Source organism: Manis pentadactyla, chromosome 12 (genome assembly GCF_030020395.1).
Source record: "Manis pentadactyla isolate mManPen7 chromosome 12, mManPen7.hap1, whole genome shotgun sequence".
Classification (NCBI taxonomy): Eukaryota; Metazoa; Chordata; class Mammalia; order Pholidota; family Manidae; genus Manis; species Manis pentadactyla.
This window is the reverse complement of record NC_080030.1, coordinates 80,731,905-80,749,027: the sequence shown is the minus strand read 5'-3', so window position 1 is coordinate 80,749,027 and position 17,123 is coordinate 80,731,905. Positions and strand designations below refer to the sequence as shown.

Sequence of the window (17,123 nt, the reverse complement as noted above, 5' to 3'; positions counted from 1 at the left end):
CCATTTGTCTTTAAAATATGATTATTATGGAATGGTAGGCAGGAAGAGTGGTAGAGAAGGAGGGGAGGGGGATAAACTAGCATATAGATAATGTTTCAGGTCTCTTCTCAAATACACTTTTCAAAGATACATGTATATGCATATACATGCACACACACAAACATATTTTCATATATATCAAATAATTTAGTTACATTAGAAAGTTGCTTGTAATAAAACATTTTGTCTGCTCAAGAGAGCTGAAGCTATCAGATGTGTCTGAAAACAACCTAATTTTGTGCAGAATATAACAGTGTCTTACCGACACTTAGAGGAGATTTTCTGTTTTCTTTCTCATCTATTTTCATCTTTTTATATCCTGAAGTAGGTTGAATCATGTTATACAACTTTACCTTTATAAAAGATCTATTATGACATTCATTAAAAATGAATATTAAGTTAATATTATTAATATAATGGATTTGAACTCTAGATCTCATCTATTGCCATTTAAACTGTGCTTTGGCGATTTGGTGTTTTAGAATTTTCAGATGGGTTTCTCCGGCTGTGATGCTTTATTTGAGGGTTTGCTATTCCTGTCTTAGAAGACTGAATACTCACAACTCTACCTCCATCTTCACCCTCACAGATCAGGCAGATGCCCCCCTTCTGTTTAGCAGTATGGAATGCAGTGTCTGACAGGCCCAATGTTAATAATACCATCTTCAAACATGTAATAATGAGGCTCTGCAAAAACATTATGACAAAGTATTAAGATTAGAAAAAAAATGACAGGTTTTCATAATTATTGATAATTTAATCTCCCTCTTATTTGCTAAGCCCATTTGCACTAATGAGTTTGTTTGCTATATGGTTTTCCATGTAATTCTTTACAATTTAGAAATATGTAAAATTTGTCACAGTAATTACATTGAAATGTGTTGATCCCTAAACTCTAACCTAAAATATTATTCTTTCCAATTATTCTTTCAATATTATTTGACATTAACCAATTATTTTTTATCTTCAGAAGTCTATAAATGAAAGTCTATATATATAAATAGTTAATAGGTCCATTGCTTGGACCACTGCAGAGAATACAATAGTGGTATTGGGTGTCCTGTACTTTGTATACTTCTCTACTCCTTGAAGTAAAGAGTAAGAGAACAGTAAAAATCACCCACTCCAGAATTTATTTCCAACATCATAAAAGCTTGTCCAGACTTATCAGGGAGTTAATGAAAAGTTAGATTTCTTCCTAAACACTCAATACTTTAACTATGGAATATGATGCATTTGTTTTAAAATATCCTGCTCTTTTTAAAGTTAGCTGTGTGTCTTATGTTGTAGGGGCGTGCAGTTTTCGCCAGTGGCAGTCCTTTCGATCCAGTTTCTCTTCCAAATGGACAGACCCTCTTTCCTGGCCAAGGAAACAATTCCTATGTGTTTCCTGGAGTTGCTCTTGGTGTTGTGGCATGTGGATTGAGACGTATCACAGATAAGATTTTTCTCACAACGGCTGAGGTATTGTAAAATACTCTAAGTTCACCAAGGCTATAATATACCAAGCAAGCCCAGTGTAAGATAAATGTTTTATTTATCTTAGCATCCCAGCTCACTCCCTAGAAAGTGTAAAGTGCAAAGAGAAAATCTTTCCAAGTGGAGAATAAGGGGTGGATAGAAGGTTCATACTAAGTCACTAGTATAAGATTTTTCTTCATTAGCCAGTAGAAAAATTGTGTTCTGATCTTTTAAAAGGAACTATTTTTTATCTTCACACTTCCTGTTAAAAATTCTGTGACAGTAGTTGGTCAATTAAAAATAAAAATACTGTTTCCAAATCATGATGAAGTGGTAAGTATTTCTCCTTTGAGAACCTTCCTAAATAATGAAATTCTGAAGTTTTAACATGAAAGTCTGGTTTGGTATAGCAAAGAAGTGTTTTACCATTCAGGGTTCAGGGCAGAAAACAGAAACAGCTGTAGTGCTTTAAAGCAGAAAGAAAATTAAAACAGAGAATTAGGTGTTTATAAAGCCATCAAAGGGCAGAAGTGGGCTCTAGAATGCGCTTTTAGGAAAGACTCTCAGGACATCACAGAGCAGACCCACTGAACTATTGTTAAGAACACTGAAGGATCTGAAATTTTACCCTACTTACAAGCTAATAAGTTAACCTGCCACAGCTTCATATAGATGCTGGCAAAAGACCCAAAACTCTTAAGTCAGAGACAAAGGACTTTATTACTCATGGCACAGGAACTTCCGGTTCCCATCAGTCCCTACTTCCCCCAAGCCTCAGGGGGATGATACAGCGATTAGGCATGTATATTGGTAAGATCATGGCTCGTGAAAATTAGAATGTTTATCTGGTTAATACCATGTTTGAACATGATGCAATTCATGAGTGAGAAATTTGAATGAATTTCTTCTAAAATTAAACCATTGTACAACATTATAACTGAACTGAACCAAATAAAAGTTGGTTAGTATTGAAGTGTTTTCATATCATAAAACACACTATTCATTCTATTCTATACAAAGGAACTCTAAGAACATAGACAAAGATTCTGATGTTACTGATGCGATCTTAAGGAGTGTAATCCTAGTGTTTAGCACCTGGGTCATTCTGTGACAACAGGTGTCTGGAGACTAATGTTCTGTTCTTTTTTTCTCTTTATGGCATTAAAAGCAGGACAGCTTTTAGTTTCAGATTGTGTTTAACTCAAAGATCTTTTTAAGCATAAGTAGATGTCTAACTACTTTAGCTTTTTAAAGTTACTCTCTTACATTAACAAAATGTAATCATTATCCTTTATAACAGATACATTAGAAGGAAAAAAATCATCTTTTACTCATGGTAGCCTGTATTTGCTTTACTAAACAACTCTAGCACCCTCTAGTGAAAAATTTCATGAAAAATCTTTCCATTTACTATCCAGGAAAATTAATAATCACTACCAAAAAACTTTGGAGGAAAAAAGTAAAATGTGGTGATGTCTGTGGTGGTATCCTTATCACAGCTATTGTTCTTTTTGGCTAATTTTTTGGCCTTTCCACTGGTTTTCCTCTTAAGCTTCAGCACGACACTCCTGAGTCTCATACCACCTCACTGTTTTCTTTGTCTTCTTTTCATAACCCTTTAAACTAAGAGCTTTTTTCCTAGCATTCTTTCTTGGAGAGAGCATTTTTCCTTCTCTCTCTCTCTCTCTCTCTCTCTCTCTCTCTCTCTCTCTCTCTCTCTCTCTCTCTCTCTCTCTCTCTCCCTCCCTCCCTCCCTTTCTCTCTCTCTCTTTCTCTCTCTCTCTCTCTTCTCTCTTCATTCTAAAAGTGGCCAGATCCGTGTATATCTGTTCTCATCTCTTACCATTTCTCCAGTTACCTGATTGATTTTCCCACAGGAATGCCCTGCTACTTCTTAAATGCAAAATGTGTGAAGCCCCACTTCTCATTCGGCCTTGCCCTCAGCGTTCACATCACCATCAGTGACACCCCCGTTCTAGGAGGGCACCAGAGCCTAAAAGCCTGACATTCTTTTCATCCTCCCTCGTCCTTCTAACACACTGCATACGCGGATCTGTCTGTTACCCTCCTGGAATACTCTGGGAACTGTTCCTGCCTGTCCAAGCTTATCCTGCAGGGCAGCCTAAGTCCCACCACATCCTCGCATCCTTTTGTGACTGTTGTGGCTCATCTCGATCTTTCTTCTTAGCCATGAGTATCTTTATCAAACACTTTGACTTTTAATTTTATTCCTAGTTGTGCTCTTGAGAGCTTCAGTGTTTAAAACAGTTACATGTTGCCATATAATTAAATTGTAAATTATCTTCTCTAAAGACAGTCTTCCATATACTTCTTTCAAAACATAACTGGCACCTAGCACACTGCTAAAGCATACACCAGACCTTAGTAAATACTTAGTGACTTGAACTAAACGGAACTAGTCATATGTCTTAGTGAGAAGAATAAATACAATACCACAGACATTTGTTGTTAGAGGGCTTCATAAAAGAAGAGAGTCCTTGTTTAGATTCTGTTTTTTAGTTAAGAAAAGTAACATGTAGGAGATATAAGTGAATTTTTTGTTTGGCTACCTCAAATTGAGTAACTTAGTTTTTTGCAAAAATAATAGTTGGATCTTTCATTTAACTGGAAATCTCATGGATTAGTATCAATCCCAAAGACTTTCTGGACATTTTTATATCACAAAGGGATGTTTGGCTTTCCTAGCACTCCGGACCATCTTCTGGGCCTCTACTGAGATCAGCCCTCCTGGCCCTGCACAGTCTGTGCAGTATCCTGGGAGCAGATCCCTTACCCCTGGCCTCCTCTCCCTCCACCCTCCTCCTGGGTCAACCACTCTGTGTCCTCTTCCTCTGACTTGCCTCGTCCCTTCTGTTATCTGTCAAGAGGATAGTAGAGATGATCTCCATAAACAACAGCATCTGGACATTCACTCCTGTTGTAACATTGTCAGGTGAGACAAAAGAGATGGCTTGAAAACAGCCTCAGTGTAGCTGGAGAGAGCAATGCCAGTGTTCTGTCAAAAGCGTCAAGTCGTTTTTGAATGAATGAGCCAGCAGGTGAGAGCGAGATCAAGACTCCCGTGTACTCTTTCCTTACCCCCCAGGTAACAGCCTAACTTCAATGGGAAATTAGCATAAATGGTTTTATTTTTCCCCAGTCAGTGTTGTAAATAATTATCTATCAAATCTCCCTTTCTTTTCTTGAAGTGGCATCTCAGTAACTTTCAGTTCACTTTCAATTCACTTGTTCTTTGGGCAAATATTTACTAAGTACCTACTATGTATTAGGCACTCTTCTAGGTGCTAGGGATACATTGGTGAACAGTAAGTAAACATCTGTCCAGTCCAAAATTTTCATCCAGTTCAAATGCCCTCTCCTCTCCCTGCAGGGTGGGAGGTCTGCAAGTAGCAGGTAGAGAAGAGCCACTTTCTCTTCTATTCTTCCTCCGACACCAGCACCTTGGTTTAGGGGAAGGAGTTTGGTGAGGCTCTGGAAAAACTCTTCCCCTTCTTATCAATACCTACTTCCTCAAATGTGTTAGAAATAGGAAGGAAGGATATGGAAAAGGGAAAACATCTCTTTTATTAATTCTGCACTATTTTAGGTCATCAAACCATCTGTTGTAGGATCCCAAATCTGGCTCTGTCATGGGCACATACACAAGAGTCTGAGGACCCACTGGGGCCTGCTGTGGCCTGGCTCAGCTCAGCTTCCCCCTGTCCCGCGGTCTCCCCAGCCTGTGAGGCCACCTCTGCGGTGGTCACATGGCCTTGGGACTCATGCATTCGTGCCCTATTCGCAACTACCGTCATGTCTGGTTCTCCCCTACCGTTCTCTCGTCTACTTACAGAAACACATCTGCAACTGCTCGGCCTACGTGGGGAGCAGGATGCCAGTGGCTCCTTCTTGAAGGTACCTCCAGCTTTCAAGAAGTGGCATCCAAGAAGAAGTGGGCAGAAAAGCCACTGTACTGTCCCTGAGGCCAAATCGCGGCTCTGGCCACCCTCCCTGCTCCCCACCCAGCTCCCCCACCTCTTAGGTTCTGAGGGGGATGGCACGTCCTGCCTGTCCGATGGATTCATTAGAGTGTGGCACACTTAAGGTCTCTTTGTCCCAAAGTTGGGGGCCCTGGTCACCAATTGAGGGGCAAAGGAACAGTTTTACTTTACAGCTTGTTACAAGGCAAGAAATAAGTTAAATGATGTGTTTATTATAAAATTCTTTATGATACAAGGTGATCATTTATGTAATTATATAATATTGTGTATAATATGTAATGCATATTAATCAAATGGCAGTTAACGCTAGTAATTTCATCTCCCTCTCCCTCACTCACACCCCTGCCTCATACATTTCTGCATCTGGTCTGAATGTCTTCTTTCTGGGATGTCCACTCCTTTCCTGTTTGCCTGACTCCTACCTTTCCTTCGACTCCACATTCAAGTTCCCTCCCTCCACTGTTCCTCTGCATTTCATAGCAATCACAGTTAGCCAGGCCGCCTTCTCTTTTGCTCTTCTCTTTTTCTCCCTGGGCCCTGTGCTCACTGAATTCTAACTTCATCAAGGGCAGGAACCACTTTTTAAATCTCTTTTGGTGTTGGGCTGGCTCAGTGTCTTTCATATTTGCTGGTTGCAATGAAACAGTACTTCAGAAATAACTTCATGATTAAAAAATCTGAAAGATACTAAAAGACACAGAAACATAAATGAGCATCAAAGTGTTTCATGTGAGCAAGGTCTTCTGCTTCCTCTCCATACTCAGCTCTATGAAATAACAGACCCAGCTGGGCACTGATTTACACTCAGCCCACTGAGACTTACTCAAGGTCTTGGAGCTGGAAGGGAGCATCAAGGCTGCTAAGTCCTAGGAAGTTCAGTAAGTAATTTAGTTCATAGTTGTTATTGTTGGACCATTTGAAAGAAATTTATAAATAGTATGTCTCTTTACCCCTGGATATTTCAGGACATTATTGTATGTGATCAATTCAGGTACTTTAACATTGATATTATAATATTATCTAATATAGAGTCCAAATTCAAATTATCCATACAGAAGACCTTTATTGCCTCTAGACTAATCCCTTATCCTGCAAGAACATTTCAACCTTTCTGTTTGTTTTATGGTATTGACATTTTGGAGAGCACAGGCCAGTTGTTTTTACAATGTTTCTCAATTTGGGTTTATCTAATTGTTTCCTCATGATTTAACTCAAATGGTTTTGTGAGGTGGACTGAATACCTAATGACTGTTTTCTTCTTGGTGCACTACATCAGGAGGCATATGATGTCAATATGTTTCACTTTTTAGAAACTGTTGAGGTATGATTGATGTACAAAAAACTATACATATTTAATTACAAAATTTGATGAGTTTGGCACAGAGGCACTGAACAACACACTAGAACAGGTGGACCTAATAGCCATCTATAGAACTCTACATCCAAAAGCAATAGGATACACATTCTTCTCAAGTGCACATGGAATATTCTCCAGAATAGACTACATACTAGGCCACAAAAAGAGCCTCAGTAAATTCCAAAAGATTGAAATCCTACCAACCAACTTTTCAGACCACAAAGGTATAAAACTTGAAATAAACTGTACAAAGAAAGCAAAAAAGTCCACAAACACATGGAGGCTTAACAACATGCTCCTAAATAGTCAATGGATCAATGACCAAATTAAAATGGAGATCAAGCAATATATGGAAACAAATGACAACAAAAACACAAAGTCCCAACTTCTGTGGGACACAGCGAAAGCAGTCTTAAGAGGAAAGTATATAGCAATCCAGGCATATTTAAAGAAGGGAGAACAATCCCAAATGAATAGTCTAATGTCACAATTATTGAAATTGGAAAAAGAAGAACAAATGAGGCCTAAGGTCAGCAGATGGAGGGACATAATAAAGATCAGAGAAGAAATAAATAAAATTGAGAAGAATAAAACAATAGAAAAAATCAATGAAACCAAGAGCTGGTTCTTTGAGAAAATAAACAAAATAGATAAGCCTCTAGCCAGACATATTAAGAGAAAAAGAGAGTCAACACACATCAACAGAATTAGAAATGAGAAAGGAAAAATCACAACAGACCCCACAGAAATACAAAGAATTATTAGAGAATACTATGAAAACCTATATGCTAACAAGCTGGAAAACCTAGGAGAAACAGACAACTTCCTAGAAAAATACAACCTTCCAAGACTGACCCAGAAAGAAACAGAAAATCTAAACAGACCAATTACCAGAAATGAAATTGAAGCGGTAATCAAAAAACTCCCCAAGAACAAAACCCCCGGGCCAGATGGATTTATTTTGGAATTTTATCAGACATACAGAGAAGACATAATACCCATTCTCCTTAACGTCTTCCAAAAAATAGAAGAGGAGGGGATACTCCCAAACTCATTCTATGAAGCCAACATCACTCTAATACCAAAACCAGGCACACACCCCACCAAAAAATAAAATTAGAGACCAATATGCCTGATGAAATACATGCAAAAATACACAACAAAATATTAGCAAACCAAATTCAAAATTACATCAAGAAGATCATACACCATGATCAAGTGGGATTCATCTCAGGGATGCAAGAACGGTAGAACATTCGAAAATCCATCAACATCATCCACCACATCAACAAAAAGAAAGACAAAAACCACATGATCATTTCTGCAGACACTGAAAAACCATTTGACAAAATACAGAATCCATTCATGATAAAAACTATCAACAAAATGGGCATAGAGGGCAAGTACCTCAACATAATAAAGGCCGTATATGACAAACCCACAGCCAACAAGAGCGAGAGGCTCAAAGCTTATCCTCTGAGATCGGGAACAAGACAGGGATGCCCACGCTCCCCACTGTTATTCAACATAGTACTGGAGGTCCTAGCCATGGCAATTAGACAAAACAAAGAAATACAAGGTATCCAGATTGGTAAAGAAGGAGTCAAACTGTCACTATTTGCAGATGACATGATACTGTACATAAAAAACCCTAAAGACTCCACTCCAAAACTACTAGAACTAATATCGGAATTCAGCAAAGTTGCAGGATACAAAATTAACACACAGAAATCTGTGGCTTTCCTATACACCAACAATGAACTAACAGAGAACACAGGAAAACAATTCCATTCACAATAGCATCAAAAAGAATAAAATACTTAGGAATAAACCTAACAAAGGAAGTGAAAGACCTATACCCTGAAAACTACAAAACACCCTTAAGAGAAATTAAAGAGGTCACTAACAAATGGAAACTCATCCCATGCTCCTGGGAAGGAAGAATTAATATCATCAAAATGGCCATCCTGCCCAAAGCAATATACAGATTCGATGCAATCCCTATCAAATTACCAACAGCATCCTTCAATGAACTGGAACAAATATTTCAAAAATTCATATGGAAACACCAAAGACCCCCAAATAGCCAAAGCAATCCTGAGAAGGAAGAATAAAGTGGGGGGGGGATCTCACTCCCCAACTTCAAGCTCTACTACAAAGCCACAGTAATCAAGACAATTTGGTATTGGCACAAGAACAGAGCCACAGACCAGTGGAACAGCATAGAGACTCCAAACATTAACCCAAGGAGCCATGGACCTACAATGGGGAAATGACAGTCTCTTCAACAGATGGTGCTGGCAAAACTGGACAGCTACATGTAAGAGAATGAAACTGGATTACTGTCTAACCCCATACACGAAAGTAAATTCAAAATGGATCAAAGACCTGAATGTAAGTCATGAAACCATACAACTCTTAGAAAAAAACAGGGAAAAATCTCATGGACATAAATATGAGTGACTTCTTCATGAACATATCTCCCTGTGCAAGGGAAACGAAAGCAAAAATGAACAAGTGGGACTATATCAAGCTGAAAAGCTTCTGTTCAGCAAAGGACACCATCAATAGAACAAAAAGGTATCCTACAGTATCAGAGAATATATTCATAAATGACAGATCCGATAAAGGGTTGACATACAAAATATATAAAGAGCTCACACACCTCAACAAACAAAAAGCAAATAATCCAATTAAAAAATGGGCAGAGGAGCTGAAAAGATAGTTCTCTAAAGAAGAAATTCAGATGGCCAACAGACACATGAAAAGATGCTCCACATCACTTGTCATCAGAGAAATTCAAATTAAAACCAAATGAGATATCACCTCACACCAGTAAGTATCGCCATCATCGAAAAGACAATCAACAACAAATGTTGGTGCGGTTGTGGAGAAAGGGGAACCCTCCTACACTGCTGGTGGGAATGTAAATTAGTTCAACCATTGTGGAAAGCAGTATGGAGGTTCCTCAAAATGCTCAAAATAGAAGTACCATTTGACCCAGGAATTTCACTTCTAGGAATTTACCCTAAGAGTGCAGCACTCCAGTTTGAAAAAGACAGATGCACCCCTATGTTCATCGCTGCACTATTTACAATAGCCAAGAGATGGAAGCAACCTAAATGTCCATCAGTAGATGAATGGATAAAGAAGATGTGGTACATATACACAATGGAATATTACTCAGCCATAAGAAAAAAACAGATCTTACCTTTTGCAACAACATGGATGGAGCTAGAGGGTATTATGCTCAGTGAAATAAGCCAGGCGGAGAAAGACAAATACCAAATGATTTCACTCATATGTGGAGTATAAGAACAAAGGAAAACTGAAGGAACAAAACAGCAGCAGAATCACAAAACCCAAGAATGGACTAATAGTTACCAAAGGGAAGGGGACTGGGAAGGATGGGTGGGAAGGGAGGGATAAGGGCGGAGAAAAAGAAAGGGGGCCTTACGATCAGCATGTGTATTGTGTGTGGGGCACAGGGAGGGCTGTACAACACAGAGAAGAGAAGTAGTGATTTTACAGCATCTTACTAGGCTGATGAACAGTGACTGTGAAGGGGTATGTGTGGGGGACTTGGTGAAGGGGGGAGCCTAGTAAACATAATGTTCTTCATGTAACTGTAGATTAATGATACCAAAAAAAAATTTTTTGGTGAGTTTGGAGATAAGTATACATTGTGAAACCATTGCCATAATCTATGCCATAGACGTAAACATCACCTCCAAAAGTTTTTTTCCACCCTCTTTATTATTATTGTTTGTGTGTGTGTGATAAGAACACTTAACATAAAATCTACCCTTTTAGCAAATATCTAAGTATGCACTGTTTTATTTAGAGAGAGGGAATGGTTTGGAGACAGCAAACACTGAGACTTGTTAGGTGATTTAGATAATCCAGAATCTCTGTTAAATTAAAATCCCACCTGCTATATGACTCTGAAATAGCTCTCCCTGCCCCCTGCTCTGCCTCCTCGGCGAGAATGTGTGGGTGGGAGTCATGGCGTGGTCAGACGTAGATACCTGCCCTCCCTGCTTTCAGGATCCTTTTCCTTCACTCCTGCTGTCCTCCTCTGCCTGCCTTTCTTTTCTGTCCCCGTAGTGTATCAAGTGGAAAAGCTTCCAGGTTTCATGTACAGTAGAAAAGGACCTGGGTCACAAGGAATCACAGATCCCACTCCTTAGGAGGCTTTCCAGTAGTGGCGTGACGTCCAGAGTCACCGAGCCCCCGTGGGCGCAGTGATAAAGGGGGAGTAGGAATTAGGGGGTCGTATTAATGCGGCCTGCTTCTGTACACGGCCGTACACGCGGCCATTCACCCAGGTACCACACAACCACCGCGTTGTCCGGTGTGAAGTATAAACATTTTTGTTTCTTTTTTTAAAGGTTATAGCTCAGCAAGTGTCAGATAAGCACTTGGAAGAGGGCCGGCTCTACCCACCTTTGAACACCATTAGAGATGTTTCTCTGAAGATCGCAGAAAAGGTAAACCCACTCTTGTTCAAGCGTCATTAGTCTTCCTTCTATTGCTAAATATGCATTTTTAGGTACTAAAAATTACTTGAGAGTTGTACTTGAATCAACATACTTTGTCAGAAGTCAGAGAAATGAGGCACAGTGCCTCAGCATAGCTTGGGAACCGTTCCTTTGGAATAGAAAAATTGGGCTGAATCATTAATTTTCCTGTCATAATTTTTTCTCTCCCATAATTTAAATAATTTATTAGGATTTCCTTTCAGCTAGTCCCCTGCTTCATCTTTTTTAAGTTATTTTCCATATTACACTTGTGATAGTCTCCAAAATATTGCCGATATTGTAGACATTTAGACCTTGAGCCGTCTGCCTAATCCACGTCTTCATGATGTATGGCATCTTAAAGACCACAGTCGATAACACTGGGCAGAAGGCAAAACAACGAGGGCAGAGAACTCAGAGATGTTGGGGTAGCAGATGAATTACTGAAGAAAGGAGCCAAGAACCTAAAGGCAGGACATTTCTATAGCTAAGATGAGAATGGACTTTCTTGCAATATGGTTGCACTAGTTTACTAAGGTTGTCATAACAAAATACCACAGACTGGATGGGTTACACAACAGAATTTTTTTTCCTCACAGTTCTGAAGGCTAGAAATCTACGATTAGGGGGCTGAAGGTTCAGCGTCCTTGGAGGCCTCTCTCCGGCTTGTAGGACCACCTTCCGCCTGTGTCCTCACATGGCCTCTTCTCTGTGCCTGGACATCCCTGCCGTCACTTTGTATGTCCAAATTTGCCCTTCTTATAAGGACTCTAGTAGCTTGGGTTATGGCAATGTAATGGCCGCATTTTAACTTGATTGCCTCTTTGAAGTCCCAATCTCCCAATACAGTGACACCCTTGTGGTCCCGGGGGTTAGTACGTATGAATTTTGGGTGACATAGGTCGGTCGTTAGTGGAAGTTACATGTTTAAATTAGGGCTTAAGAAGACTTAACATAATAAGTGTTAAGAACACTTAGAGAGAGGGAATGGTTTGGAGATAGCAAACACTGAGGTTAGGTGATTCAGATAATCCAGAATCTCTGTACAATTAAAATCCCACCTGCAATATAACTCAGGGTTATGACAGGAAAAATTCTGTGGTTAGTGAATTACACCTCAGCACTGTGTACATTTTGGATGGATACCGATTGTGGGGGTTTTCTGGAACATGGTAGAATGCTTAGCACATCCTGACCTCTGCCCCACTATATGCTTCTGCACTATTGTGATAGACAGCAGTGTCCCCAGATATCGCCTGTGTCCCCTCAGGCAGAGTTGCTTCTGGTTGAAAATCAAAGCTGTTATCAAGTTTATTAAAACAACATAATTCAGGATTCCTATATCATTATTTATCCTGTTGATGGAAGGTAGATGCTTTAAAAACTAAGTAATCCTTCCCCAGAACTTTATTTGCTTGGTTATTGATTTGTGAAAGACTGTTCTCATATTTTCTACTAATTTGACTCTACTAGTTTTAAACTAGTTTGAATTATAACACTGTATAAGTACATTATCATTTTAAGTTTGTTTTGAAGATTTAAATGAAAAGGAGCATATGATTAGAGGAGAGAGTAAGAGAATAGTAAGAAGGACTCAGCTGTTAAATCCAGAATGATGAAAGACTGGTGGGTGCGTGGACAGCACTGGGAAACCAGGACAAAGAATCACCTTCAGGGAGGAAGATGATGTGAGTAGGCTGCAAGTTTGGGGTCTCAGGGGCACGTTCACCTGCATGAGTCTGACAAGTAGATTTAAAGAGAGGCCAGACATATAGCTGTGGGACTTATGTACATCTGTTATGGGTGAGATTCTAGGACTGGTGGATGTTACCAAGAGAGCAGTTGTAGAAAGGAAAGAAAATGAAGTACAGAGAGGAGCTTGTATTCTGTCTAGAAGAAAGAAGCCAGTGAGGAAGAGAAGTGGTCGGGATTTTAAGTAGAGAGTCAGAGCGAAGCAGCAAGTCAGAAATTAGAGAAGATGCCATTTCAGGATGGGGGTGGGAGTTGTGACCAGCAGAGCTAAACAGATGAAGACTTTTATTTAGCTATTAGGAAGTCATCAGAAACTTTTACAGAAGCAATTTCAATATTAAAAGAAGTTCAGAAGTCTAGGGAGAATTAGGAAAGTATCAAAATATGAGCCACTCTTCCAGAGAATTTGGCATTGACAAGAAAGAGAGAGTGAAGACTTCACTGAGGGATCATTGCTGTAGTGTGTCCTGGGAGTAGGGGGAGGATGGACTTCCATACGGTCTGTGTCAGGGAAGAAACGAAAGTAATGTAGTCATTGCAAACAAGTACAAGGGATCTCTTTGGGGTGATCAAAATTGAAACTGTATGGGGTAACAGTTACGTAGCTCCATAATTTATAAAATAACATAATTGGATAATTAAAATGATTGAATTTTGTGGTTAGTGAATTACACCTCAAAAAAGCCATTAAAAAGCAATAATACACCACTTCATTAGGTATTTTGGTAAACAGAAAAGAGGACAATGTCTGATATTTCTGTTTTCTAACATAATCGTTATCTTCTTACTGTGCTTACATCCAGCCTTTGTTTGTTTTCTAACATCATTATAATCATGGTGTAAACATGTTTTTGTTTCTTGCCTTTTTAATAAACATTTTTCCATAATATGACACAGTCTTATAAATTTTCATAGATTTATGGTTGTACATTAAGAAGAGATGCTGAATCATTCTAATACTCTTCAGAATCATACTTACCCAAATAAGTCTATTATACAAACAGCTTCTCAGTAATCGCCTGTCTAAACTGAAGTGAATTTAAAGAGCATATATGGAATGATTAGTTTTGACATTTTTCTCAAAGAAAGTAGGGCAAGAGACAATAAAGATATAGAGGAGGTAGTTTGAATTGATGAGAAGGGAGATTGAGATTGTTTTCTTTGATTAGTGGAAATTTTCTCAGAGTGATGAAAATCAAATGGCGACTTGACAGGGGGAGTGTTTGAAAGTGCCTTGTGGGGACTAAGAGAGAAAGTCAAAAAAAATGATAAAAGCATTTTTATGTGCAACCACATGGGCCCGAGTAATGTTGGGGAAAGAATGACGTCACAGGAAACAGTCATGAGAGAGCCTGCCCCTGAGGTCCCCCCAGACGGGGGTCTAGAACGGTGCGTGTGACCCACGGACATCGGGGCAAGATCCCGTGGTGCCGCCGTGGGCGCTCTCGTGGGCCGGGGGCCCCGCTGGTGGGGCCAGCAGGGCCGGAGACCCTGGGGTAGAGGTTCTGTAGGATGTTGCGGTCAGAATGAGTAGTGTTTGAAACTGCAGGGTATCTAAGTTCAAACTTAGCAGGAGTATTAAGGTGTTCAGTTCAAGTTAATTATCAGTCGGGTCACGTCAAGACTTTTACCACTGGATTGCCTGAGAAATCCTGGTATGATCATACTTGAATAAATCTCTGCTATTCACACTTTCCTTTGTCACTGGTATTATTTTTTCCTCTTGCAATATGCTTTATAACTGCATTTTCATTTTCTATCCTCTTTGTGGGCTTTTGTTATAATACAACTTAATTTGTTTTTTGGAAACAGACAAGATATGAATTATAAATTAATTTTTGAAACAAAATCTTCTGGTATTTGCTCACCATCAGCTCTATTCACTAAAACAATTAATATTCTTTTCTTATTTCTAGATTGTGAAAGATGCTTACCAAGAAATGACAGCCACAGTTTATCCTGAACCCCCAGACAAGGAAGCGTTTGTCCGCTCTCAGGTCTATAGCACTGATTATGACCAGATTCTACCTGATTGTTATTCATGGCCTGAGGAGGCCCAGAAAATACAGACCAAGCTTGACCAATAGCATAATAGCTGACATTTCTAACTCCATTAACAAGATCTTGAAGTCTTTCATAATTTTTAAAGATTGGAATCTTTTATAATGATTCATAGTAGGCTGGATTAAGATGATTTTACTTTAACAATCTAAAAATTGATGGAAGAATATTAATATACTTTAGGGTAAATAACATACTAAACAATTTTGCTTCATTTATTTTCTGGTTATTTATGGTTTCTATCTTAATTACTTTGCCCAAGTTCTCTTTAAAAACTATTGCGTCTATTACTGAGAAACTAATGGGAAGACCAAAATTAGTAATAAATTGATATGGTCAGTAAAAACCCTTGATTCTTTTGTTGGCCATTTTATTAAAAATCTTTTTTCTAAGTAAAGGTAGAAATGTATGTAGGCATAGATGAACGTTTAGTAAAAATAGACACAACATTTTGTTGCCTAGAGAAAAAATTTCTCAGGTATTTTTATTCCAATCCTAGATTGTATTTGTTCTTTTTGTGCAACTGAATTCTAACATTTCTACGAAAGTTAATTGCTGCTTATAATGCCTTGTGTAGCCTTAGGTTTTAATATTCTTTCACCATTGTTATGTTTTCTTATCACCATGATCCTCGGTCAGAAATCCCTTCCTTCTAAAAGCTCCTTTCTTTCCCCTGACTGAACGCCTTGTCCCTCAGTTCCGCGCCAGTGCTGCCAGGCCAGTGTGGGCTGTGGTCCCGTTGCTCAGGTCGGTCCTTTCCGCTCAGCAAAGCCTGAGCAGTGGGCAGAGCTGGGGCAAAGTAGGGAAGCTCCTCGAGATAGGGCTGCCTGTGGAGCAGACGCCTTAAGACAAAGATCTCCAGAATCTGGAGCAAGAGTGTGGTTTCCAGTCAAGCTGGGTTCCCACTTGAGTGATCTGCCCAAATGTCCCCTTGATTAGCTTAGAGAATCATGAGCTCACCGTGTTACAATAAACTCACTTTCCTCAGAGTTTGGAGAAAGTTTTGTAACTACTTCTCCAATATTAGAAATTACCCTATGTCTGATACTAAAAAATTCTAATTACCTTCAGTAGTTACGGCCCACAAATTAATATTAATTTCAAGTTTTACTTTTATAAATTAATAATTGAACCAGTGGAAACAATTTGAAATGTTTAAGCTAAGGTGCAATAACATTTGCTATTTATTGTAGAATTATTTGGAGAATTTTCTGTTTATGAAGTAATGCTTTTAAAGAGTGTAAGAAGATGTTCAAGATAACTATGATTTTGTTGAAAGTTGAAGGTTACACAAATTGTCATAAATGTGAGTAGAAGGGGTGGTATTTGAAGGTAACATTTAGAGAAGTGTTTCCTCAATATAGTTTTCCTGAAAAGATCCAGAATGCCTGTTTCTGGTCTCTTTCCATGTTATCTGTGCTCTAACTAAATGTATTTACCTATGCAAAATATTTATTAAAGCATAGAAAAAGTTAAAATAAAAGCATAAAATTATAAAATATCTTTCTTAAAATGTCACATTTAAAAATGATAGTGCTTGGGGGGCGGAGCCAAGATGGCGGCGTGAGTAGAGCAGCAGAAATCTCCTCCCAAAGCCACATATATCTATGAAAATATAACAAAGACAACCCTTCCTAGAATAAAGACCAGAGGACAGAGGACAATATCCAGACCACATCCGCACCTGAGAGAACCCAGCGCCTCATGAAGGGGGTAAGATACAAGCCCCGGCCCGGAGGGAACCGAGCGCCCATACCCCCAGCTCCCGGCGGGAGAAGAATAGGCAGAGCGGGAGGGAGACGGAGCCCAGGACTGCCGAACACCCAGCCCCAGCCATCCGGGCCAGAGTGCAGACACAGTGCATGAGCAGAGGGCCCTGGATACTAGGAAAACAGGGCAGCAAGAACAGTGAGTGGGCACCAGAGGCCGGGC

The 17,123-nt window shown here is 39.3% G+C and overlaps 1 protein-coding gene across 2 annotated transcripts in view; it reads left to right on the top strand.

Moving 5' to 3' along the window:
* ME1 (malic enzyme 1) overlaps positions 1-16,691 on the top strand; it is a 235,895-nt gene extending 219,204 nt beyond the window's left edge. For both annotated transcript variants that reach the window (XM_057489334.1, XM_057489335.1), the window contains exons 12-14: positions 1,330-1,503; positions 11,250-11,348; positions 15,047-16,691. In XM_057489334.1, the coding sequence (XP_057345317.1) occupies positions 1,330-1,503; positions 11,250-11,348; positions 15,047-15,217 (444 nt within the window). In that variant the 3' untranslated portion in view covers positions 15,218-16,691. The remainder of the gene's footprint in view (positions 1-1,329; positions 1,504-11,249; positions 11,349-15,046) is intronic.
* Positions 16,692-17,123: the final 432 nt, after the last annotated feature.